The 25,109-nt window shown below is 37.7% G+C and overlaps 1 protein-coding gene across 2 annotated transcripts in view; it reads right to left on the bottom strand.

The window, feature by feature from the left end:
• Positions 1 to 453: 453 nt before the first annotated feature.
• The window catches only part of mapkapk2 (MAPK activated protein kinase 2), a 39,346-nt gene continuing 14,690 nt past the window's right edge, over positions 454 to 25,109 (bottom strand). Inside the window, 9 exon segments of one of the 2 annotated variants that reach the window (NM_001017347.1) lie at positions 454 to 2,211; positions 6,288 to 6,368; positions 6,791 to 6,876; positions 11,277 to 11,401; positions 11,760 to 11,835; positions 13,306 to 13,432; positions 14,488 to 14,567; positions 16,947 to 17,011; positions 20,844 to 20,983. In NM_001017347.1, the coding sequence (NP_001017347.1) occupies positions 2,077 to 2,211; positions 6,288 to 6,368; positions 6,791 to 6,876; positions 11,277 to 11,401; positions 11,760 to 11,835; positions 13,306 to 13,432; positions 14,488 to 14,567; positions 16,947 to 17,011; positions 20,844 to 20,983 (915 nt within the window). In that variant the 3' untranslated portion in view covers positions 454 to 2,076. 2 annotated transcript variants of the gene reach the window in all.

Below are 25,109 nucleotides of genomic sequence, written 5' to 3'. Positions count from 1 at the left end.
TCTAACTTCTCTCAGAAAAATCCTTCATTCCTGGGGCCAGAGTCTGCCCAGTTCTCTCTCTCCTTTCCTGCTCCCCCCCCCCCATAAGAACTCACTCCCCCCACCCTTAGGAATGTGTGATCTGAGCTACAAGGACTAGAGCTGTAGCAGGAAGCTACTTAATATGGCAGCTGCTAGCTGCAGAGAAAGCTTCTAGGGCTCTTTACTCAGGTATGGTAAATATAGCATTCTATGTGCCACTAAGGTGCCAAAATGACTTTCCTTCTCTTCCTTGCACACTGAAACGGTGCATGCCTGTTCAGGAAGCAGCCTATAGGCAACTTAGCTGTATCTTTCAAAGTTAGTGTTAAGCTAAAATCCCCAATTACATGTATAAACGAGACACTCTGGTGACACTTGTCAAAAGTTTGTACTTCTAATTAACTAAAAATAAGAATCAACAGGACAGTTTTGCAAAGTTTAAAACCTTTTAGTAAAACAGTTTGATCATACAAAATTATAACTTTACAACAATTCCAGAGAAAAAATATTGCTTTTTGGGGAAAAGAGATGAAAACATACATGGCATGGCAAGGGTGGGCTACTATACAGCTGAAATACAAAAATAGAGCAGAACCTAACCCAGCCAGTTTTTTTATACAATTTCCCCATATCCTACAGAGTAATACATCAGTAATGGGACAACAGGTCTGCTATTTCATTCTGCATAATTCAGTTTAAAAACAAAATTAAATCATGGTTTTCTTGTAATCAATAAAAAGGTTTCAGATCACAGCTCTAAGAAAATAGTGTCTGTTCTTTTTTGGGTCAGAGGCTGGTGTACTATATACAAGAGTTGACAGAGGAAAAAGTGCCAAAATACCTTCTGATTCATGGCAATGCAGATGAGGAGGCAAAACGTCTATAGGCTACTAGGCAGAGTGTATATTATTTTACCCCATTTGTGTGTCCTATTTGAATCAATATATAAAACACTAACTTTATCAATAGCAGCAATACATTCTCACCACAGTATCACAAATGCGAAATTCAGGCAACCGTTTAGCTTTTAATTATATGGGCCTTTTCTTCAGGATTTCACAGGCTGATTTATGGGCTCCCCGGAGCCTTGCTCCATTTCCTTCCTGAGCACCAATGTTGCACCCACACCACACTTAAAATGCACTAGATCCCACCCCTAAAAATACAGTTATCAGGTCAACATTTGGTTGCATTTAAGGCAACTAGGATGCAATATATGGAGGCACAAAGGTCCTTAAAAACATTTTACATGCAGGCCTTAAGGAGTAACAATATATTGCTAATGGATATTTTAAAAATGGACTTTTTTTTTTTAAAAAAAAAAAAGATGATTCCAAAATTAAATATTTAAAATATCCAGAAAGACATTAATTTACATACAGGCCTTGATGTAACAAAAATAAATTAATTTGCAATTTTAGGGACATGATTAAAATATCCAAAAGTTCTATTAAAAAGCGCTATATTTACATTGCCTTTAAAATTTTTAAAAAATGGCCAACTCTGCCTTTAAAAGCAAACATGGGGCTTTAGCAGGGTACTCTTTATTTCAAATTAGGTACCAAGTGTTACTAACCTGCCTCTTGGCTTAGTGGTTCCTTGAAGTGTGCCACTCTGCAAAATAACCTTTCAGATTGATATGGCTGGATATGCTAATAATGGCACATTGTCTGGAACACCTTAATCTTAATCCCTCACCTTCCACTCCCTTGATGCTTCTAGCCAGAAGATTCAACATTATATGTTTCCTGTCTTGTTTTTATGTGGGTGTGTGCAAATCTGAATATATATATATATATTTATATATAAAATATATTGTGAAAATTCTCTAAAAACAGAAAAAAATCCTTGATAATAAAAAAAACAAACCTTCCTAAAAATGGAGTACAGAAGCATACAAGAATGAGTCCCATGCCTGGCACCAATCCTACAGACTTGCAGCCCCACCCACTGGTTTTAATGTGGCACTACAAGCCACCTTTACAGCTAACACTGAGTTGGCGCAAGAATACAAGGCATGATTGGCACCAATGGTGATCGTACACAAGTGAAACCTCAGTGAGTTGCTACATGGGGAGTAATTTTCTTTCGTCTCTTCTGGAGGAGAGGATTAGAGGCATCTTCAATCTTCTTTATCTTTATCTGCTCATAGTCAACTCTCATGGTGGCAAGGGCACTTGTCATCTCTTCCTGTGGAGAGAAGAAATTAGAAACATTAAGAGTGGAAAAATAATTTACAGTTACACTAAAAAGTGCAAATATGTGCCCTCTACTTGACTACAATTGTTCCTTATTTAACCTGATGCTTTTTTACTGCGTAAAATTAGGACAGTCACTGAATAACATAAATACAAATTATACACTAAATCAAGGGTCTCAAACTCGCGGCCCGCGGGCCATTTGCGGCCCTCGGTACAGTATTTTGTGGCCCGCACCAACGCCTTCTCAAAAGCAATGAATGGATCGCGATTTTTATTGCGATTCAAGGGATAATGCAAGGCACGGCGGGCGGGAGCTGCTGATTGCGGAAATGACGTTATGCCATCATAACAGTTATTATGGGAAGACGTTCTGTGTGCACAATTAGCTAATAAGGAGCTAATTGTGCACACAGAACGTCTTCCCATAATAACTGTTATGATGGCATAACGTCATTTCCGCAATCAGCAGCTCCCGCCCGCCGTGCCTTGCATTATCCCTTGAAAGCCAATTTTTTGTGAAATCCCTTATGCGGCCCAGCCTCATCCTGACTTTGCCTCCTGCGGCCCCCAGGTAAATTGAGTTTGAGCCCCCTGCACTAAATGGTAGTGTGTTGGGGCTCTTTAATTAAGAATGATATGGAGCATTTTGTAGATAAAAAATTGCTTGTCCTTCTGTGGCTACTAAAATACAAAAAGTGCTGCCTTGCATAAAAAATTGTTTTAACCTATAGCATTAAAATGACACTGACACAAAAAAGCTACTCTTTGAAATATGAATGTACATTAAAAGTTACCTATAGGTTGTGTTGATCATTTTTCACTGAATGGTCGGCTTTTGTAAGTAATTGTTACGTGAAGTTCCTAAACCTGACTGTCCCTTCTCAGCCTGTCAGTTATAGCTTCTAGTGCTAACAGACTCCTGCTGCACAAATATGGCAGCCCCCTCATAGAGAAACGTGGGGGATCAGATAGGTAATGTAACAGCATCAGGCAAATACTTTAAAGGCAAAATTATAAATATCATGCAAAGACATAATAGATGTAAAAAAAATATTTAATTTCTTGTGTCAGTATCTCTTTAATGTTACTGGGTAACCCTTTTGAAATAAAAAACAACAAAAGTGGTATAAAGGTGATACCTTTATTGGTTTACCAAGATAATCATAGTAAGCTTTCAGAACATTTTAGTTCCTTTTTCAAGCCGATTAGCACCTTTTCCTGCATCTTTAATGTTACTGTGATTAACCTATTCATGATTTAATCTCAGAAATATAGGAAATTGTATTTGTTGCATAAAAGATTAGTCACAATAATGCACAATCTTTTATTACCTCCACTGCACAATTTTAGATAAATGTGAAATGTTTTATTCTGTGTTGACTTGCTGGGTCCTTTGCTAGGTATTAAGTACTGCTTGATTAAGTTTGCAGGAGCAGCACATACAACCATTAAATTATCAATTTTTAAGGTGGATATACAGTGGATATAAAAAGTCTACACACCCCTGAATAAATGTCAGGTTCCTCTGCTGTACAAAAACGAGACACAGATAAATCGTTTCAGAGCTTTTTCCACCTTTAATGTGACCTATAAACTGTACCACTCAATTGAAGAACAAACTGAAATCTTTTAGGTGGAGGGAAGAAAACCAAAAAAAACTAAAATAATGTGTTTGTATAAGTGTGCACACCCTTAAACTAATACTTATTACAGCACTCAGTCTTTTTGAGTCTTTCAACATGGCACATTTTGACTTTGCAAGATTTGCCCACTCTTTTTTGCAGAAACACTCCAAATCGGTCAGATTGTGAGGGCATCTCCTGGGCACAGCCCTCTTCAGATCACCCCACAGATTTTCAATCGGATTCAGGTCTGGGCTCTGGCTGGGCCGTTCCAAAACTTTAATCTTCTTCCGGTGAAGCCATTCCTATGTTGATTTGGATGTATGCTTTGGGTCGTTGTCATGCTGAATGATGAAGTTCCTCCTCATGTTCAGCTTTCTAGCAGAAGCCTGAAGGTTTTCTGCTAATATTGACTGGTATTTAGAACTGGTTATAATTCCCTCTATCTTAACTAAGGCCCCAGTTCCAGCTGAAGAAAAACAGCCCCAAAGCATGATGCTGCCACCACCATGCTTCACTGTGGGTATGGTGTTCTTTTGGCGATGTGCAGTATTGTTTTATATATTTTTTGGAATTATGGCCAAAAAGTTCAACCTTGGTTTCATCACCTTTCAACACCTTTTCCCACATGCTTTTGGGAGACTTCAGATGTGTTTTTGCAAAATGTAGCCTGGCTTGGATGTTTTTCTTCATAAGAAAAGGCTTTCATCTTGCCACTCTACCCCATAGCTCAGACATATGAAGAATACAGGAGATTGTTGTCACATGTACCACACAGCCAGTACTTGCCAGATATTCCTGCAGCTCCTTTAATGTTGCTTTAGGCCTCTTGGTAGCCTCCCTGACCAGTTTTCTTCTCGTCATATTTGCCATATTTTCTCCACTTGATGATGACTGTCTCTACTGTGTTCCATGGTATATCTAATGCCTTGAAAATTCTTTTGCACCTTCTCCGGACTGATATCTTTTAACAATGAGATCCCTCTGATGCTTTGGAAGCTCTCTGGGGACCATGGCTTTTGCTGTGGGATGCGACTAAAAAAATGTCAGGAAAGACCAACTAGAGCAGCTGAACTTTATTTGGGGTTAATCAGAGGCATTTTAAATGATGGCAGGTGTATGCTGACTCCTATTTTTTTTTTAAAGGTATATTTTATTGCTTTTCATACAAACAAAAACATAAAACACATTTAACATTACAAAAAAAAAATATATATGCTGGTCTTTCTTTCCAGGTCTGTCTTTAAGGTTTGTTACAAACATCAAAGGGGAAGGTGTAGCAGTACAAGGTTTAGGCATGGATTTGGCGGCAGTTACATAATATTGGGTTCATTAACCTACTGAGCTAAGTGCTCAGGATGTGGTAAAGAGAAGTGGGAAGGTGCCGGGGATTTTACCGTGTGGACAGGAGTGGAGTCCTTCAGTTCCCCTCCAGGTCACACCAAGGGCCCCAAACTTTATCGAATTTGTCGGGCGCGCCCCTATTCTCATATGTAAGTTTGTAGAGAGGGGCAACGCCATTTGCGGACTCCTATTTAACATGATTTTGATGTGATTGCTTAATTTTGAACACAGCTACATCCCCAGTTAGAAGAGGGTGTGCACACTTATGCAACCACATTATTTTAGTTTTTTTGGTTTTCTTCCCTCCACCTAAAAGATTTCAGTTTATTTTTCAATTGAGTGGTACAGTTTATAGGTCACATTAAAGGTGGAAAAAGTTCTTTGTCTCATTTTTGTACAGCACAGGAACCTGACATTTTACCAGGGGTGTGTAGACTTTTTATATCCACTGTATATGGGTGATATAGACGCATACTGTATCCTACAGTATGCAAAGCTATAGCTCCATTCACTTCCTTTACGCTGTAAATTTTCCTGCTCAACTTTAATCCCCAGGGTCACAGGATACCGGCAATACATACTCACATGGTTGTGAATGGCAAAACTGCCTGACCAAGTCTGGAGTGTGTGGCCCTGTTAGGTCTGCCAGGGATTTACTTTCTTTAAAGAACTAGCCTGTATAAGTTCAAAGTATCAAACATTTGGGGGTGTGCAGTGAGGGCTTCACACATACATATGGTATTTATTTTGAAAATGAAACAGTAAACATTTTAGCTCTGTGACTCACTCCAAACAGCTGCAAAAGTGCCCTATGCTTGTGTACAATGCACGCCCATAATTATAGTCTACATGGCCAATTTTTGGTATAGGGGGTGATAATATACATCTTTAGAGTGTATAATTTAGCCTGTGGGACTGGGGCAATTTATCAAGGACACAGAAATAGTTGATTATGTGACTTTTACACTCAAAATCAGAGCCTCAAATCTAACAGGTCTACAAATGTTTTCTGGTAATTCTGGTGCTTTATATAAATTAATTTCATTAAAGACAATTGTCCAGCCAACCTCAGATAACCAGAGCAAGTGAATAAAATTACCTTAACATCTTCCCACAAATCCTTCTCTTCTTTCAAGACCCTGCTAGTATGAAGAGGTGTTGGTGGAATCTGCATAGACTGCTGTAGGAACACAAACCAAGAGAAACAATTAAAAGGTCTAGCTTATGCAGAAAGAGCTAAAAGTTGCAGACAAAATGGTTAAAACCAATTTCTACAATTCGCCAGCTAAAACTTGAAGTCAATGGTAGATGGTCCCTTCGCTTCTCTGGAGGAGCTTCGAAACTTTTTTTGACGCTGCCTTTTTTTTTTATGCAACAATTCGAAAAAGAAGACACTGTGGTGCAACAATTCGAAAAAGGAGTAGTTTTGCAGGGCCCAACAAGAGTAGGTTTTGCAGAGATAATTGCTCAGTTCTACCATAGACTGGGAGTGCACCAACCCACTGATAAATACCTATCATTGTCATTATCACTATCATTATTATTCAGATGTGAGATGGAACAGAATTCAACCCTGAAGCCTGGTTAGGGGCCTAAGTTTACCGTTATCCAAGGATGGTTCATAAATTCTGTGATCGTCATCCTCTGAGTTGGCTCAGTCTTCAAAAGATTTCTGATCAACTGTTTTACTGTGAAAAAAAAATAAAAGGTTTAAATGTGATGGTCACAAAATGTATAGTTTTGATATTTCAATTATATTCAATTATTTCTTTCAAACAAAATGCAGCTAAGCTATAATGGAGTTCAGTGTTGCTAAAATGACACTGATGTTTCCTTATGGATAGTTCAACAAAGAGTAATACAGTGATAAGTCACAACTGTGTAACCCTTGAAAACTGCAAGCTAGGCAATTGTATAGGGAGAGGCAGCCTTTTCCATCTTTAGACTTGTAAGGTGTGACAACTTCTCAGCAACATGATACATTCTCTGCAATAACAGATACCAAAGCATCATTTGAACTAGGGATGCACCGAACCCTCGAACCGAATCCAAATCCTAATTAGCATATGCTAATTAGGAAAGGTCCCCTGACCATTTTAACCCTTTCTGAATGTTAATTAGCAAATGCTAATTTATGCTAGTTAGGATTCGGCCAAAACCGAATCCTTCAAAAAAAAAAAAAAAAAAGCCTGGATTTGACCCGAATCCCAAACCAAATCTGGGATTCAGTGCATCCCTAATATGAACCTTAAAGGATATATAATTCCTCCCCAAAAATTCTGGAATACTAGAATCAATTTAAAAAAAAATGTTGTAATACAAGCTCATTGTTTTTATGTGATGTTCCCTATGGGAGGCTTCCAAAATCATGCACAGAAGGATCAAAGTTGGAAAGGTTTTCCCACTGTTTACAATAGTTCGGTACGAAAATTTCAGATCGTCAATACGATATTATTGTGACTAATACGATTTTTTCGTAGGCATTTTCTTGATATTTGCAATCTTCAAAAATTATCGTATCCAATCCGAATTTGTCCCATTCGGGATTCAAACTCGTGTTTTCATGAATGTGCCCCTAATAAGCGCATATTCCTACTCCTCTCTAATTATATCAAGTAAACTTCCAAAAAAGATTTTTCTGGCACTTATCAATGCACATTATGTTTTGGGCTTCTGTATCAGCCCAAGGCAACCACTGCCCTTTAGCAGGGAAGATCTGTGCCTCTAAATATGCGCCCAGTAGCCCAGCATCTTCTTTTCTGCTGATTCCCAGCACATGTTCTATGCTGCTGCCAGTTACCCTGAGATAAGGAACTGACCAGCAACATGCAGCACATCTACAATGTCACAATACCAGGATGGTTAGTATTCCAGGGGAAATGGCAAAACCATGGTTGGAGTAAAATGGTGGATAGCCACATAGTCTGGGAAAATAAAACAGGGTGTCTAGATCATAGTGACCAGAAAAAAAAGTTATGCATACTAAAAATTCTGGAATACTAGAATCAATTTAAAAAAAAATGTTGTAATACAAGCTCATTGTTTTTATGTGATGTTCCCTATGGGAGGCTTCCAAAATCATGCTCAGAAGGATCAAAGTTGGAAAGGTTTTCCCACTGTTTACAATAGTTCGGTACGAAAATTTCAGATCGTCAATACGATATTATTGTGACTAATACGATTTTTTCGTAGGCATTTTCTTGATATTTGCAATCTTCAAAAATTATCGTATCCAATCCGAATTTGTCCCATTCGGGATTCAAACTCGTGTTTTCATGAATGTGCCCCTAATAAGCGCATATTCCTACTCCTCTCTAATTATATCAAGTAAACTTCCAAAAAAGATTTTTCTGGCACTTATCAATGCACATTATGTTTTGGGCTTCTGTATCAGCCCAAGGCAACCACTGCCCTTTAGCAGGGAAGATCTGTGCCTCTAAATATGCGCCCAGTAGCCCAGCATCTTCTTTTCTGCTGATTCCCAGCACATGTTCTATGCTGCTGCCAGTTACCCTGAGATAAGGAACTGACCAGCAACATGCAGCACATCTACAATGTCACAATACCAGGATGGTTAGTATGTAATTAATTTATAATTCACATTACACGACAGCTCAAAAATCACTGCATTCAGATCAGAATTTAAAAATGAGCCCTGCAGTGCCACTGACACCAATATAATTGCCGAAAAAGATCCAAGATCGAGTTCCTGTAGAGAGAATTATAAAGGCATGATTCATTACTGATACAGAGCTGCTGATCATCTCTGCTGGTACAATTAGTTCTGTACATAAAATAAAGGATTTTCCAGGGCTGTGGAGTCGGAGTCGAGGAGTCGGAGGCAATTTTGGGTACCTGGAGTCAAGTCGGAAAAAAATGAACCGACTCCTACTAAATTTAAATGGGAAAAAAAAATTTAAAAAAATAAAGCAAGTTTAAATGTCCCAATTCACAAACAGTCATAATTAATTACTTCTCTGCTATAAGAATAAAGCCCAATGCACGCAGTGCATAAACGAACACGTTGAGTGACCATGAAGCATGCTTTTCATTGACTGTATGCTTCACTAAATGGGATGTAACGCACAGTTAAGGTGCGGCAGCTCCACTGCGTCGTGTTCCTCTGTTACTGGGAACCCAATGCCCACTGGGAACCCAGCCTAACTCTCACTGATAACTAATTAAGTAAAAAAAAATTGCAGGACTAGAAATACTTGTATATGTGAAGGGAATGGGTAGTCAATAGTTTAAAGGAACAGTATACCAAAAAATGAAAGTGTATAATAGTAACTAAAATATAGTGTGCTGCTGCCCTGCACTGTGTGTTTACTTCAGAAAACCTACTATAATTTATATAAATAAGCTGCTGTGTAGTATGGGGACAGCCATTCCTGCACTGGTACAGCTGGGGTGTTTGCTACAGAAACCCTACTATAGTTTATATAAATACCCCGCTGTGTAGCCCCGGGGGCAGCCATTCCTGCACTGGTACAGCTGGGGTGTTTGCTACAGAAACCCTACTATAATTTATATAAATAAGCTGCTGTGTAGTATGGGGACAGCCATTCCTGCACTGGTACAGCTGGGGTGTTTGCTACAGAAACCCTACTATAGTTTATATAAATACCCCGCTGTGTAGCCCCGGGGGCGGCCATTCCTGCACCGGTACAGCTGGGGTGTTTGCTACAGAAACCCTACTATAGTTTATATAAATACCCCGCTGTGTAGCCCTGGGGGCAGCCATTCCTGCACTGGTACAGCTGGGGTGTTTGCTACAGAAACCCTACTATAGTTTATATACAGTAAGTAAGCTGCTGTGTAGCCCCGGGGGCAGCCATTCAAAGCAGAAAAGGCACAGGCACATAGCATATAACAGATAAAACACTATTGTATTCTATAGAACTTGTCTGTTATCTGCTATGTAACCTGTGCCTTTTCTCCTTTTTTCCAGCTTGAATGGCTGCCCCCGTGGCTACACAGCAGCTTATTCTATAAATTATAGTTTTTTACTGTAGCAAACACACCAGTTTTACCAGTGCAGGGCAACAGTGCATTATATTTTTATTACTTTAAAGCTCTTTTATTTTTTGGTGTTACTGTTCCTTTAAGACTGAAGCTTTAAAACATTTAAAAAACTGCTGTAATTCAGCTGTAATGTTAGCTTAAACTTTAAACATGACTATGGGATTCTAGGGAAATCATTAGGAGTAGGAGTATAGATAAAATTGTCTATCAGTTTATTATCAGTTCAGTTGTGCTTTAAGTGCCCCTTCCCTTTCCTGGATGTATAAAATACATTAGCATATTAAAAACAGAGGAGTCGGAGTCGTGGAGTCAGTCAGAGTCGGAAGTATCAGAAACTGAGGAGTCGGAGAATTTATCTACCGACTCCACAGCCCTGGGATTTTCAGCCATATTTACAGGTAGGCTTTAGCTCCCATTTAACAGCAGCAGTATTCAAAAAATAAATCACTGCATCTGATGGTTGTATTTTGCCACACCTTTTACAAGTAAATATATTTTCAAACAAACATTGCTGTAATGCCCAAAAAGATGTATGCAATAAAAGCATTTTAAAGGGGAAGGAAAGGCTAAGTCACTTGGCTAAGTCACTTGGGGGTGCTAAAATGTTAGGCACCCCCAAGTGACTTGAATCGCTTACCTCGTACCCCGGGCTGGTGCCCCTGTTAGGAGAAAACCGCACCAGCCCGGGGCACCTGGGGCGATGCGCTTCCTCGTTCCTGCTCTATTCAGCCTTGACTGTGAGTCAGGCCCATGCGCAGTAGAGTGAAAAAGCCGACTTCTCTGTTAAAGTTCGGCTTTTCACTCTACTGCGTATGCGCGCGCGGCGAAGGAAGGAAGAAGCCCTGCAGGTACCCTGGGCTGGTGCTGTTCTCTCCGTACAGGGGCACCAGCCCGGGGTACAAGGTAGGCGATTCAAGTCACTTGGGGGTGCCTAACATTTTGGCACCCCCAAGTGACTTTGCCTTTTCTTTCTCCTTTAAAGAAGAATACAAGTGGTGCTGTCCCGGATTCTTTCTATCTAGCAACACAGCACAAACCAGTCAAACAGATAATCCACTCTCACCTTCATCTGAAACTTCAGACCACTCTGGGTTTGGAAATTCATACTGGCCCATGCGGATTCGTTTTTTCATTCCAGGGGAAATGGCAAAACCATGGTTGGAGTAAAATGGTGGATAGCCACATAGTCTGGGAAAATAAAACAGGGTGTCTAGATCATAGTGACCAGAAAAAAAAGTTATGCATACATAAATAGTGTTGACTTTTCTATTCTATTAGCCTTAAGGGCAAAGTTAGGGTGCATCAAATCCAGGAATTTAAGTGGTTTCAGTAAAATCCACACTGTTCAGAAGAACTGAAAAGTACGGAGAGCGATAAAAGACAAAATAATTTTTGCATTTTTTTTTTAAAAAAAAATTAAATAATGTAATTGCAATATGCAAATTAGTTTCAGTTAGCTATTTGGCTCAGCCTTTTGAGAATTTATTCAATCATTCCCTAATATGCATATGTATGTTAATGTTCACTAATTATTTTTTTTACTTACAGAATGTACATGATAACACCTAGAGACCACATATCACACGACTTGTCATATTTTTCTGGCCCGAGAACTTCAGGAGCTAAAAGAGAAAAAAATATGCTCAACAAATGGGTCATTAATCAAATATAATGTAGTCTATTTTGCTGTCTCTCAAATAGTAACTTGCATTCTACTGCAGGAGCTTATGAACTCTTCTCAGCGCTTTTAGCACTTATTTTAGAGATGTTCAACTATTTCTATACTGAAGTCTGATAATAAGAGATACCTCATGTCCATGAACTGAATAATATAGTAAATAATGTGCCCCCTATTGCAGAACATCAAAAGTTAAAGAAAAGTTCCATGACCATATAAAAGCACAAGGCTGTAGGCACAGCCCTTGTGTATTACATTAGGATAATAATAATTAGGGAAACCCAAAATCCCAGACTGCCTGGCTGAATCAGACACTTTTTTTTTTGCAGGATTTGGATTGATCAGAGTACTTAGCCAAACCAAATCCAAACCTTTACAACCATGTAAATTTAGTAAATGGGACAACAGAAGGATTCCAGTTTAGTTCAGGATTCAATATCATACATAAAAATATCTCTTTGGTAGGTTCATTAGTTAAGAATCCTTTGGAAGGCAGTGTATGGGTCATAGGACTATGTTTTTGTTTTAACATTAATGAAATTCTTCATAACAATGTTAGTTATGTTGCTAGATAAAAACAGGGAGTATTCAAGCCTTTTAGGTTATAGAACATGTGGCAAATTGATGAAAATTACAAGCCAAGGGCTACTTGAGTTATTGGGTGGCGACTTTCTCAGAGTAACTCAAGGTGGCCCTACACAGTAAGGTCTGCTTGTTTGGCGAGGTTGCCAAACAAGCGGATCTTCTCCCGATATGCCCACCTAAAGTGGGTGATATCAAGGGGGTAATTAGATCATTTGGCCCATAGGGGCCGTATCAATGATCCATTGTGGTTCCTGATCAGACGGGAAAATCAAACCTGTGCAGTAGACACCTGCCCGATTTTCGGCCAGATATTGATCAAGGTAGACTGTCCAGGGGCACCATACACAGGCAGATAAGCTGCCAACTCAGTCTAAAGGACTGGAAACAGCAGCTTAAGGGCTCTGGCACACGGGGAGATTAGTCGCCCATGACAAGGGAGATTTGTTGCGGGCGACTAATCTCCCCGTGTGCCAGAGCCCTTAAGCTGCTGTTTCTAATCTCCCCGAAATGCCATCCCATCGGCGAAAATGTAAATTCCTCTCAAGGCAACTACCATGATTTCGGGGAAATGGCGGTGGCCGCATATGCCATCCCACCAGCGATTTACATTTTCGCTGGTGGGGTGGCATTTTGGGGGGATTAGTTGCGACTAATCTCCCCGTGTGCTAGAGCCCTAAATCGACCCATGTATGGCCACCTTAATTTTTGTTTGCTTAGCAGAGATAGCAGACAGCAGTGTGTACCATTGCTCAATTTTTGCAAATCTTCCATTATCCCAAAACAGCATAAATGTCTAAAAATCTTCCCACTGCACTGTTCATATACTCACCAACATAATAAGGTGTGTAACAAGGTGTTGCTAGTGAATTGTGTGATGTGGTTTCCTTAGCAAAACCAAAATCAGTCAGCTTTAACACTGAGTTTGGCCGTTTCGATGTATATAGGAGATTTTCTGGCTGCAACAAAACAAAAAGTACTGTTAGAGTTAACCTTAAACAATTAGACCAGGGTAGCCAACCTTTTTTACCTGTAAACCACATTCAAATGTTGGGTAACAGCACAAGCATGAAAAATGGGTGCCAAATAAGCTCTGTGAGTGGTTATGTGGACTGGCATCCTACAGGAGACTCTATTTTGCAGTATACCTGGTTTTTATGCAACTAAATCTTGCCTGTAAACCAAAAAATCAAAAATAAACACCTGCTTTGAGACCACTGGGAGCAACATTTAAGGGGCTAGTGAGCAAAATGTTGCTCCCAAGCCACTTCTTGGGAACCATTAAATTAAACATACACGTATATTGCATATGCATGCAATACATAATGCTCTTACAACAGCAAGGATACTACACTACTACTACTACTACTATAAAATGATTTCTACCTCCAAATAGTATGCATGGCTTAGCTAATTATATTATAGTTTGTTTATAGCATAAATTAATTAGTTACATTTCCAAAGTGAGGCCCAGCTGCCATCCATTTGGGGAACTGTAAAAACAGGAGACACATCTTAAAAGCATGTCTCTTCTTTCAGCCTCTGGATGAAGTAATAGACTGATTTTCTGCCCACAGAAAAGAAAAAGGATAATACTATTTATACTCTTATTATCAAGTATACTAATATAATATGGTCCAATAAACGAAAGATGTGTGCATTCAATCATATAAACCAACAATTCCCAACCTATGAGTTGGGGCTGAAAAATGCCACTTGATTCACACATAAAGCCATGTCTACAGCAACATGTAGTTTGTGTTCTAGTTTAATTAGGTTGCTTTAAGTGGGTCTGTGTGCCTTCTATAATTGTCTTTTCTGTCTGTGTGGATGCAACTGTCAAAAGCAGATCTGCAGTCAGAATATTAGGAATATTAGTAAAACCACTATATTAAAAACCACTTTTCTTGAGTAATACCACTTGCCTTGCAGCAGTGGCATCTAACTTTAATTCCAGCCACTATTTAACCCCTGATTTTTAGGCATTCCAGACCAGCAATGCTTATCAACGTACCTTTACATCTCTATGGGCAATATTGATAGAGTGTAAGTACTGGATTGCTTCTCCAATGCTTCTCATGATCTCAGATGCCTCTGAGAAAGTAAAAGAGGGATAAAAAAAAATATTAGATGGAAGGAAAAAATACCAACTTTATTTATCTTCTGTGTGTTCAATTTACAAATCTAAATTATATACTTTTGTACTCTAGATCAGCATTTCTGCAAATACTGGGCCTTTCATGTATATTGCTGTGAAGACAAATGTAACAACCATTTACTTGGAAAAAAAATTTTAACAAAAAAACAAACAAAAAGAGCTGTGTGACTAAAACCTTTTTGATGATTTTAAAATCATTTGTAAACAAATCTGCAATTGAAAGTAGTTCTTTAATCTTACAATAAGTTTCTGCTTTCACTGACTACCATTGCAACACTGTAACTAATAATGATGTGCTGGTTGATAAATTAACCTACCTGTGTCCTATCTGCACCCAACCCTAACCTGGCGAGTCTCAATATTTATAGACCCACCCCACAGAAAAGCTAACTTTTTATTCATTCCTATGGGATTGTTAGATGCGCATTTATCGGTGGTTGAAAATTAGACATTACCTATTGATAAATACGCTTCTAAAAGTCCCATAGAAATAGAAAGTGGATGAGCAGTAACTAAAGTACCTACAAAGAAGAAGATTAGAATAGTGCAAAGCACTGTAGGAACTGGAGAGCTGAATTCTATACATAGGTTCTGTAGTCTGACAAACTGACAAGGGCAGACAAACTAAAATTTCATCCAGCCAATGCCCACCTCACCAGATCTGCAGGTTGGGTTCAAGCTGTCCATACACAGACAGATTTAAGCTGCATATTGGGCCTCTTTCAGACCTATTCAGGCTATAACAAAACTCTGGTAGTTCTTACTGCTATGTGAAGTACCATTTGCAGCACTTTTTTCTGTTAAAAGATGCTACACCATGCCCAGGTGAAAATTTTTCTACATTTTATAAACCCAAATATTATTATTATAAGCTTGAATTTGTCAATTTTATCAGCTCAATGAAGTTCAGTTTGTTTTTTTTCTTACCGTCCAAGGTTAACGATTAGAATCACTGAGAAGATATTAACAAATAAACAAATCCAGAAAGTCTGAGAATAAAAGGAGGATATCCTTTAAAGGTCAGCCATGTTCTGCCTCCCTAGTACATGAATGTCAGAGATGGGTAGCTATTTTAAAGGTCTTTAAATTAATCGATTTAATTATACTATAGAAATATTCACCTTGTCCGTATTGCTATCCATTTGCAATGGACTGCTAGTAATTGGCACATAAAAAAGTCATCTTGTCATGATATAGCCTTTCCCAGCATTATGCCTCACTATAATTCTTCTTATAATACCATCTGAACGGGCATAATCCACATGAACAGTTTTCTTTCAGAGTATCTGTACCTAAGCATTAGATGCCCTTTTTATTAGGCCGAGCACATTCAGTATCAACTAATTAACTGGAAAGACAACATGATAGCTGTCAACAGTACGGAAATAGACCATTCTATACAAAAAAAAAAACTTAAAACAAAAAGGTGCACTTTTTAGTATGAACATATGACTCGAGTGCAAAATAAGGCAAACTAGTCCTTTCATGTGTCAAGCTCTGATTCTCTTTGAACTTTTGTTTATTTAACAAATTGACCCACCTACACTGAAAGCTTCCCCTTTTGATCCAGTGAAAGAAATGTACTCCCTTACAAAAGTGTTTTTTTAAAAAGAGTGGGTTCAAAAGAATAATGCAACAATAATAAGCCTTTTCTGTGGTAGGAGATGATTATTTAGAACTAATTAAGTGAATATCAATTAAGGGGAATATCTGGGATGACACAACCTGGGAGAGGCCACAATAAAACAGACAAATGGCTTTGTGGCCTACACAATATTAACTTCATGTTTTTTTATGAGATGAAATGCTTCATCTGCCTAACTGCAGCTGGTTTATGTTTGGGTCATTTTAAGAGCTATATATAACCTTTACATAGGTTAAAAAAAAGCTTGCACATCCCTCAATCCAGTGTTATTGTGCAAATGAACCTTTGCTTAACTGCTTCAAATTTGTTAATAAATGTCCACTTAACTTTACAATCTACTGTGCAGAGAAAGTTAAATGTGCTATACAAGTCTTCATAAGAATAAATAAAAAAGGCCTTTTTAAAATGAGGGATCTTTAGGCCAAATCCTACTCTGTGAGAGCAATGACAGTAAGACGCTGTGTCCGAGCCCACAGCCTTTTGGTGATTAAAACAGGCAAAATCTATGTTTACTGCAAACCCTATTAGTTGAACTCATTTTAAACAAAGGGTATTTCTGTCCCTTTAAAATGTAGCAATTTACTGTGAATGTAAAGGCAATTGCAGAGAGCACTACAACTGAATGAGAGATGAAAGCAATAACACACACTTTCTATCAAAGTCCACCTACCCCTCTCCGTGAAAGCTTGGTCCCCTCTATCCTGGATTCTGCTGAAGAGTTCTCCTCCATCCAGACTAAAACAAGTAAGGCAGATATTTGTCAGAGATTATAATACTGATTTTCTGATAATAAAGGATGAATTAAATAAAGTAGCCTTTAGCAGGCCCCATAATAGACAAATTAGATTTCCACTGCTCAAAGCTCTAGGCTAATGCACAATGAATCATTACTGGAAAAACTCCTATATACATCAAGAAACATGGGTGGACATTTTTATTTAAAACAGACATTAAAAACAAGAAGTGAAACTGCTTTTAACTTTCCATATTCTTGCCTCATAACATCTCCCCAATGACTGCCTGCACAGTTTGTAGCCCCATTCCTTTGTGCAACCTCCCCAACCTATGGGGGTGTCGTTTGTCCCAAATACATTTTGTCTACAAAAATCTGTATACCAACATATTCCCAGTACACAGAATTAAGCTCTCTCAGGGTACATGTGTAATTGTGGCCATAAGCACAGGCAAAACAATATATATACAAAAGACATATTTCTTGCAAAAGTATGAGAACAAAATTAAGTTTGCACACACAAGAATATTATATTAAATATTCCATTCTGTCTCAGAAATGTGAGAAATCCATCCATGTAACAAAATAAGTAATATTAAAATGCAATGTTAATGAAAAAAAACGATAATTGCTACAGACTTCATTCAACAAAATAAACATACAGTTCCACAAAACTATGTCAATATCAGTTCTGTGTCTTCTGTCAGTCAAATTACTGACTGACAGAAAAAAGCATACTTATTACTCAATAGCAAGCAGGTTGTAATGGGGGTCCATTTACTGATTTTTTTTTTTACAGGTTCTGTAAAGTCTTGACAAACATACACATGAAAATGATTAGACTGTAGGACATATTTAACAAGATGAAAAGCTGCCAGCTCTCCTCCATGTGGCTATGGAGAAGATATGATACTATCTGGCCTATACAGGGTGGCCTCTGTGCTGCATAACAATAAATACGAACAAACATTTTCTGAAAGGGCTGCTGTTAAATACAACAGATTCTTAACTGAAAACCATTAATATGCTAACTTGTTGTTGTTCCCATTATCTTCTAACCTAAACCATTATTACAATAGGCCCAATATCCTCTTAATTTTATCTGACAAACTCTCAAGTCAACAAAACAGAAGTTATTGATTGTATCATATTAAAATCAGCCTAATATTAGAAGCTTAACTACCCACGGGTGAGAGGTCCCTCCATATAGTAGCAATGTAACATAGTATATGTAAGATATTTATAAATACACGTGGGTACAGTACCTACCCATATAACATATGCTACTTCTTTTAAGTATACCGGCTGATTAACCTCTTTACACAGCAATATGAAGTTGCAGCCCCTCACCCATGAGTAATTATGTTTTGAAAGGAGAAGTTAAGCTATAAGAACTGGGAGGGCCAACATTTTAGTCATCCCTCAGGATTGCTTACCTAAGATCCCTGGCCGGTGCTCCTGTTGGCTTAAAAACTGCAACAGCCCAGGGTACATGCACAGTACAGTAAAGAGATAAACTTTAGAAGCATAAAGCCAGCTTTTTACTGTACTATGCAAACGAACTGGCCTAGGCCTGCAGAGATTGTGATTTTAATAGAATACTAAAAAAATCTTGCTTGAGAGTATGTCAGATGTTAATGAGGCGATATTAAGCCTATTGTATTGATGAACTCACTATGCCTGTCATTTCCCTTACAGATAATGGGAATAGCTAGATCACCTCAAGTATATAGTATACAGTATATAGTTTGCATGCTTTACTTTTAAAGGGACCAGTCACCCTAAGAAATAGTTCCAAATTATTCTATTGTGTGTTTGTCAAGCAAAATAAACTTTACTTACACTATATAAAACTATTTAAATCTTTTTTTCCTTAGTAGAATTCACTATCACAACAAGTAGGCTCTATTTTGTGGATACTGTTATTATGGCAAGCTTTGCATCATTCCAAAACCTTATTTATGTGCCAGAATTGGGAACCTGATGCTCATGCACAGACTATACAATTTAGACGTTGAGAGGAGAGGAGAGTAATCACATCTAGAAAGTGCAGAATGTAAGGTGAAAGCAATTGCCTGCAACGCCTCTATGCCTTAAGCTGGCCATACACGTGGCGATCTAACAATGTTTCGCGTCAGATCCGCCACACACAGTCAGGGCTGAAACAATAGGATTTCTACCTCCTTCTGCCGATTCAGTCCTGACGGCAGATTTTGGTCAGGCGCCTTCTATGGCGCCCGATCAAAATTTTCTAACCTGGCCGATCAGCGAGTCGTCTCATATCAGCAGCTTCCTGCGATATCGGTCGACTCGCCGACATGCCATACACGCACCGAATATCGTACGAAACAACGTTTCGTACGATAGTATCGGTGCGTGTATGGCCAGCTTTAGGCATACAGGTGGAGCAGGCAGTAAGATTGACTGATAAGAATTTTTAAATACAGGTATGGGATCCATCATTCGGAAACACAATATCCAAAAAGCTCCAAATTACAGGAAGGCCATCACCCACAGACTCCATTATAAGCAAATAATTAAAAAAACATTTTTTAAATGATTTCCTTTTTCTCTGTAATAATAAAACCGCACTTTCACTTAATTCTGAAGATATAATTAATCCTTATTGGAGGCAAAACAATCCCACTGGGTTTTATTAATGTTACATATTTTTTCCCTCCCCCCTCTTCTTTCTGTACCTGTCCCCCCTATTGTTAAAATGCAAAAATAAAGATTTTTAAAAAAATATATATATATTTTTTTAGTAGACATAAGGTGTGGAGATCCAAATTATGAAAAGATCCAAATTATGAGAAAACCCCAGGTCCCGAGCATTCTGGATAATAAATTCCATACCTGTACCCTTAAAACAGGTATTGATGTTTTAATTAAAAAAAAAAAAATTGGGTTTTATGTTCAGTTTAAAAAGGACCTCTATAATGCAGCTTTTTAGGTCTGAGTGACAGGTCCCCATTTAACATTAATTCACATCAACAAAACTTTTTTGTACAACTGAATAATTTTGTCAGTGCAGCATTAAGATTTTTCATCCAATCTTCCAATTAAGAAACAATTCAAAAGAAAATAGTAAATGGACTGTAACTAAAGATAGCTTTTTATTTTTTAATGAGCGTGTTTGCTCCTTATTGGCTAAGTAATTTGACTGACCGAATTGTTTCACAGAATTGATAGTGGAAATGAAACAGTAAAAATATGTGTTCATTTTGTTGACAGAATTAATTCTGTGCTAGAGAATCTTTCTTTCTTTAACAACCATATATTTTGTCATTAAAATATAGCTAATTAGAGCTAGATATAAATTGTGTAGCTCAGCATACGCTAGTAATTTACACCGTTAAATAGTTTGCCCATGTTTTTTACATAATTCATTCTGTAAGTAACATTACACATTACTAGTCGTTACATGTGTATTAAATAGTTGAGAGAAAAAATGCTTGTTTAAATTGAGTTTTTAATATCATTATACCCTTCTGAATAAGCTTGATTTTGTTCTCATTCTTCACTAGAAATATATGTCTTTATTTTTCACCAATGTATATTGTGGTGTATATGTTAACAATTACATATGTTCCCCGAGAGATCATCATTCTGTATATTGAGATTATATTTGTATACAGAATGCATTTGGGATTAATCGAACCCCAGTACTAACCTGCAGCACCTCACAAAGCACTCTTTCTTGCTAAAGAACCTATATGTTGCTTTGTAACATTTAAAATGCATATCATTTATTGCACTGATTAAGGTTGTTGCATGCAGATCATTTTGCTTACAGGCAAATTCCTGTAAAAAAAAAAAAAAAAAACAACTTACCATTCCATAATAATAAGAAGACACTTTCTAGACTGGTATAGATTTTCGTACACATCAATAATCTTCACGATATGAGAACACTGGGAAGCCCGCCAGTGCAGTTCTACCTCCCTGCGTGCCTTTGCACAGTCCTGTAACATCTGCACACATTGAGAGAAAACAGAAAGGAGCATGAACATATATAAGCCAAATTAATAAATAGTGAATACCTGTACATATTACTCGAAAGTGCATATAAGGCATACAGTATAAGGCATATGCATGAGAGGATGAAGTTCTGACTTAATACAAAAGCAAATCTTGTGTTTAATGTTCATGTTTTTTTCATGGTTCATGGGCAAACTCAGTTCCAGCAGGCAGCTTGAAAAAGGGGCTGTTTTCTTTACAACCAATAAGCACTATGGGACCAAAATTTGCAGCTGCTGAACTCTGTCAAAATAACTTGATCAGTGCCTGCTTCTTTAACAGGGGACACAGATAGTGGTAGGAAAATACCCTGCCTCAGACTGTAGTCAATCCAAAATGCTGGATAGCAACAAATGAAGGGGAATCAGGTCACATGTCTGACATACCAGCATTAAAGGAAAAGACTCTCCACCTGCTGCCATCCATTTTCACCACAAAAAAAATATAAATGTATATGCGTGTGAGTAAATATAAGTAGATAGATAGAGACAGACAGATTTGCCCTGCAGCCCTGGTGGGGACAAGGTAAGAAACCATTACTGTCTGTACTAAAGAAATATTTACGGAGACTCTGGTTTCTATGTAGCTACAAAAAAAATTGAAGCAGCAAGATATATTTTAACAGAAACACTTCACTCTGTTTATAAAGTATCTTAATGCATTATCTTGTAAAAAGTGTCCATTTAGGACAAGTGATTTGCACACACAACTCTCTATATGACTTAATGCAGCAGCTTTGTTCAAACAAGGAGATCCTGGCAGTGTGAAATCACTGAGGCAGCTCAAACATCTCTGCAGCTTCATGAGCTGATGCGGAAGGAATGCAGCCCTCCTGTGCTGATGTAACACACACGTCTAAGGGGGAACGTAGGACTCGAGCAAACGAAAACTAAGCAGCACCTGTACATAAACTCATACTGCTGCCAGAACTCTACATTAATACTATATTTGCAGTCCAGGACTTTGGGCGCCCTCTCCACCAGACAAATGAATCAAATCAATCTTTACCAGCTTGCCCCATATGTAATAAAAGGCACTAAGTTTGGCCAGTAGCAGTAACCCATAGCAACCAATAATATGTTTGCTTTTAAACAGCTGACCAATAAATTCTACCTGCTGATTGGTTGCTATGGGTTACTGCTCCTGGGCAAACTTAGTGCCTTTTATTATATAACCCTCTGTGTCATTCCTACACATAAAATTATTACTATGAGCCACTGAGCCTCAGTAGTTGATAAACTACATCCGCCTGCATCTCTTGACAGTTTTCTGCTATAGTTTACATATTCTTGCTATATAAATGTTAGTCAACTAGTGAGGGTGGCATGTAGAATATTCTTGCTTTACAGATACTGTGCCCTTTTAAATTTTACAAAATGACAAGCTCTCTAAGCAGAGCATGTGTTTATAAATCAAGAATGCATATTAAACAAGCACTAAATATTATCTTATTAAACGGTGCTCAAGACTGGGGAATACACACTCTGTATACTTGAAAATATTTTTAACAAGGTATCTTTAATGTATGGTAACTTTTGACATGCTACAAATTACATCAAGACTGTGTTCCCATGTCATTCAGTTTAAGAAGCTTTTTATGCATGGCACAAGGACAGTATAACTTTCAAAAGGGATAAGTAGCAGGCTACAATATAGAAGTCACTAGATTACATGTTAGAATAGAATAAAATAGAATAGAATAAAATTGGTCTAGACCTTGTTTACTGAATGGGGGTGAGGGCTTTAATTTTCACACTCCTTCAACAGAGATCTCACTAGGATTAGCAATGGTGGAGGCATAGATATTATTAGAGTGTTACCTTTAATTTAATAAAACTTAATTAAAATCAGGTAAAGCCAGCATCACTAATAAAATATAACAAACTAAAAATTCTACAAATAAAAAAATGCATACAACTAAAAAAAAAAAGTTAATAAAATTTTCAAATAAGTTCTTACAGCTCCTGATAGATATCAAATCAGCTATAAATGTCAACAATATTGTAGCAAACTCAGAATAAGATTCTATGTCACACAATCAATAGCTATCAAAAAACATCAGCTCTTTAGTATGGTATAGCTATGGAGATTAGATTAACATTCATTATATTGGCTGACTCTAATGAAATGAAGCCTGTCTGGGATGTCAGGTTTAACATCAGGCTACTGTCTGCTAACGCTCGAGCACTACCATCAAAATACATGATTTAAAACCCAAACACTGTGGACTAGCAACTGGGAAAATGCAAAGAGAATACTGTAGTCTGCAAGAAACAAAAGAAAAACATATACAAGATTTTCATGCATTGGTACTATACACCAAGAGGCTGCATATGCTTTTCCTCAGTATGCATGACAGGGTGCCCAGAAAGGGATGACGTTTGATATTTTCTGGACCTGCCCCTTATTCAAACTTTTTAGGATGCCATTTCTACTTAAATATACATATACTATACTCAGTACAGAAGGATGTCTAATACTTTTCCTTGGTAAACCACTTCTTAAAGGAACAGTAACACCAAAAAATGAAAGTGTATAAAAGTAACTAAAATATAATGTGCTGCTGCCCTGCACTGGTAAAAGTTATGTGTTTACTTCAGAAAGTCTACTATAATTTATATAAATAAGCTGCTATGTAGCCATGGAGGCAGCCATTCAAAGGAGAAAAGGCACAGGCACATATCAGATAACAGATAAAACACTATTGTATTCTACAGAACTGTTATTTGCTATGTAACCTGTGCCTTTTCTCCTTTTTTCCAGCTTGAATGGCTGCCCCCATGGCTACACAGCAGCTTATTATATAAATTATAGTAGTGTTACTGTAGCAAATACACCAGTTTTACCAGTGCAGGGCAACAGTGCATTATATTTTTATTACTTTAAAGCTCTCTCATTTTTTGGTGTTACTCTTCCTTTAGAAGACCAACACAGAGACCAACACAGAAACTGATCAATCAGATTCTAGCTGCAGCAAGAATAGCTATAGCTACCAAATGGAAATCTCTAAAAATCCCATAATGGAAATACATAAAGGGACAGATAATTAGAGCCTGGTTAACGACACTACAAATATATCCACATAATTCTTGGAAACCTGATCAGTATGGAAAATGCTACCAAGTGCCGAATTAACTATGGGAAGCTTCTTTGTTAGGCCCGATTCTCCCAGAAGCTGGATTACAACCATAGATTCTAAAGAAACTCAGAATGTTATTGTAACTTCACCGAAAAGCTATAACCTCAACCTTTAGAATTACATTACTACAATGTAAAAATATAAAAAAATAAAAATAGAATAAAATGGGTTAAAAACTACATGGGAGGTGTAACACACAAACTCAGAGAGAAGACACAAGAACAAGAGTTGACCTGGGAAAGGAACTTTATTATTTAACTTTACTGTACACCTACAGCTTAGGCACACCTCACACCAAAGCAGTTTTAACGATATAGTGAAAATATTTATTTTTTTTTAAATTATTTTAAGTATACAATTGGGGAAAGACATCCTGTTTTGACACAGCAAGGACCCAGCCAGAAAAGGTGAAGTTTGTCAGCTTTGCCCCAATATTTATTTCTATAAAAAAAATTCCTACTTATCCCAATACCCAAGCACAAACCCACCCAGTCTGCAACCAAAGACAGATTCAAACTTTGTTGACATATATCCGATTAATCATTTGACCCAGTCTGCTAAAGTCATATTAGAACTTAGAAATGAAAACCCCCCAAAAGTCCTGAGTGTAGTATGCATCCCTCCCCCATGCCTTATGAGAGTCTAATGGCCTAATAATCCATCTACTGCGACATCCAGTTTGTCTACAGTTTTCCCTTGAAGGCCCAGACTTTAAAAAGGTTAAAGAGGGCAGCGTGAGCCTTGAGCCTATGTCCTTCAGTTATTTTTAGATTCCCAGTCAGGAACATTTCTACCAGAATCAGATATTGAAGTTACAGAAACTGTCACATCAACAAAAGCTAAACCTTGACTTCAGGATTAAGTATTACTATATATCAGTTAGGCAGCTTCTGCTACAAGGTTATTTTCTGTTCTAAAATAATGTCTTAAACACAAAAGTG

This window comes from Xenopus tropicalis, chromosome 2, assembly GCF_000004195.4.
Source record: "Xenopus tropicalis strain Nigerian chromosome 2, UCB_Xtro_10.0, whole genome shotgun sequence".
NCBI lineage: Eukaryota > Metazoa > Chordata > Amphibia > Anura > Pipidae > Xenopus > Xenopus tropicalis.
This window is presented reverse-complemented; position numbering and strand designations above follow the sequence as displayed.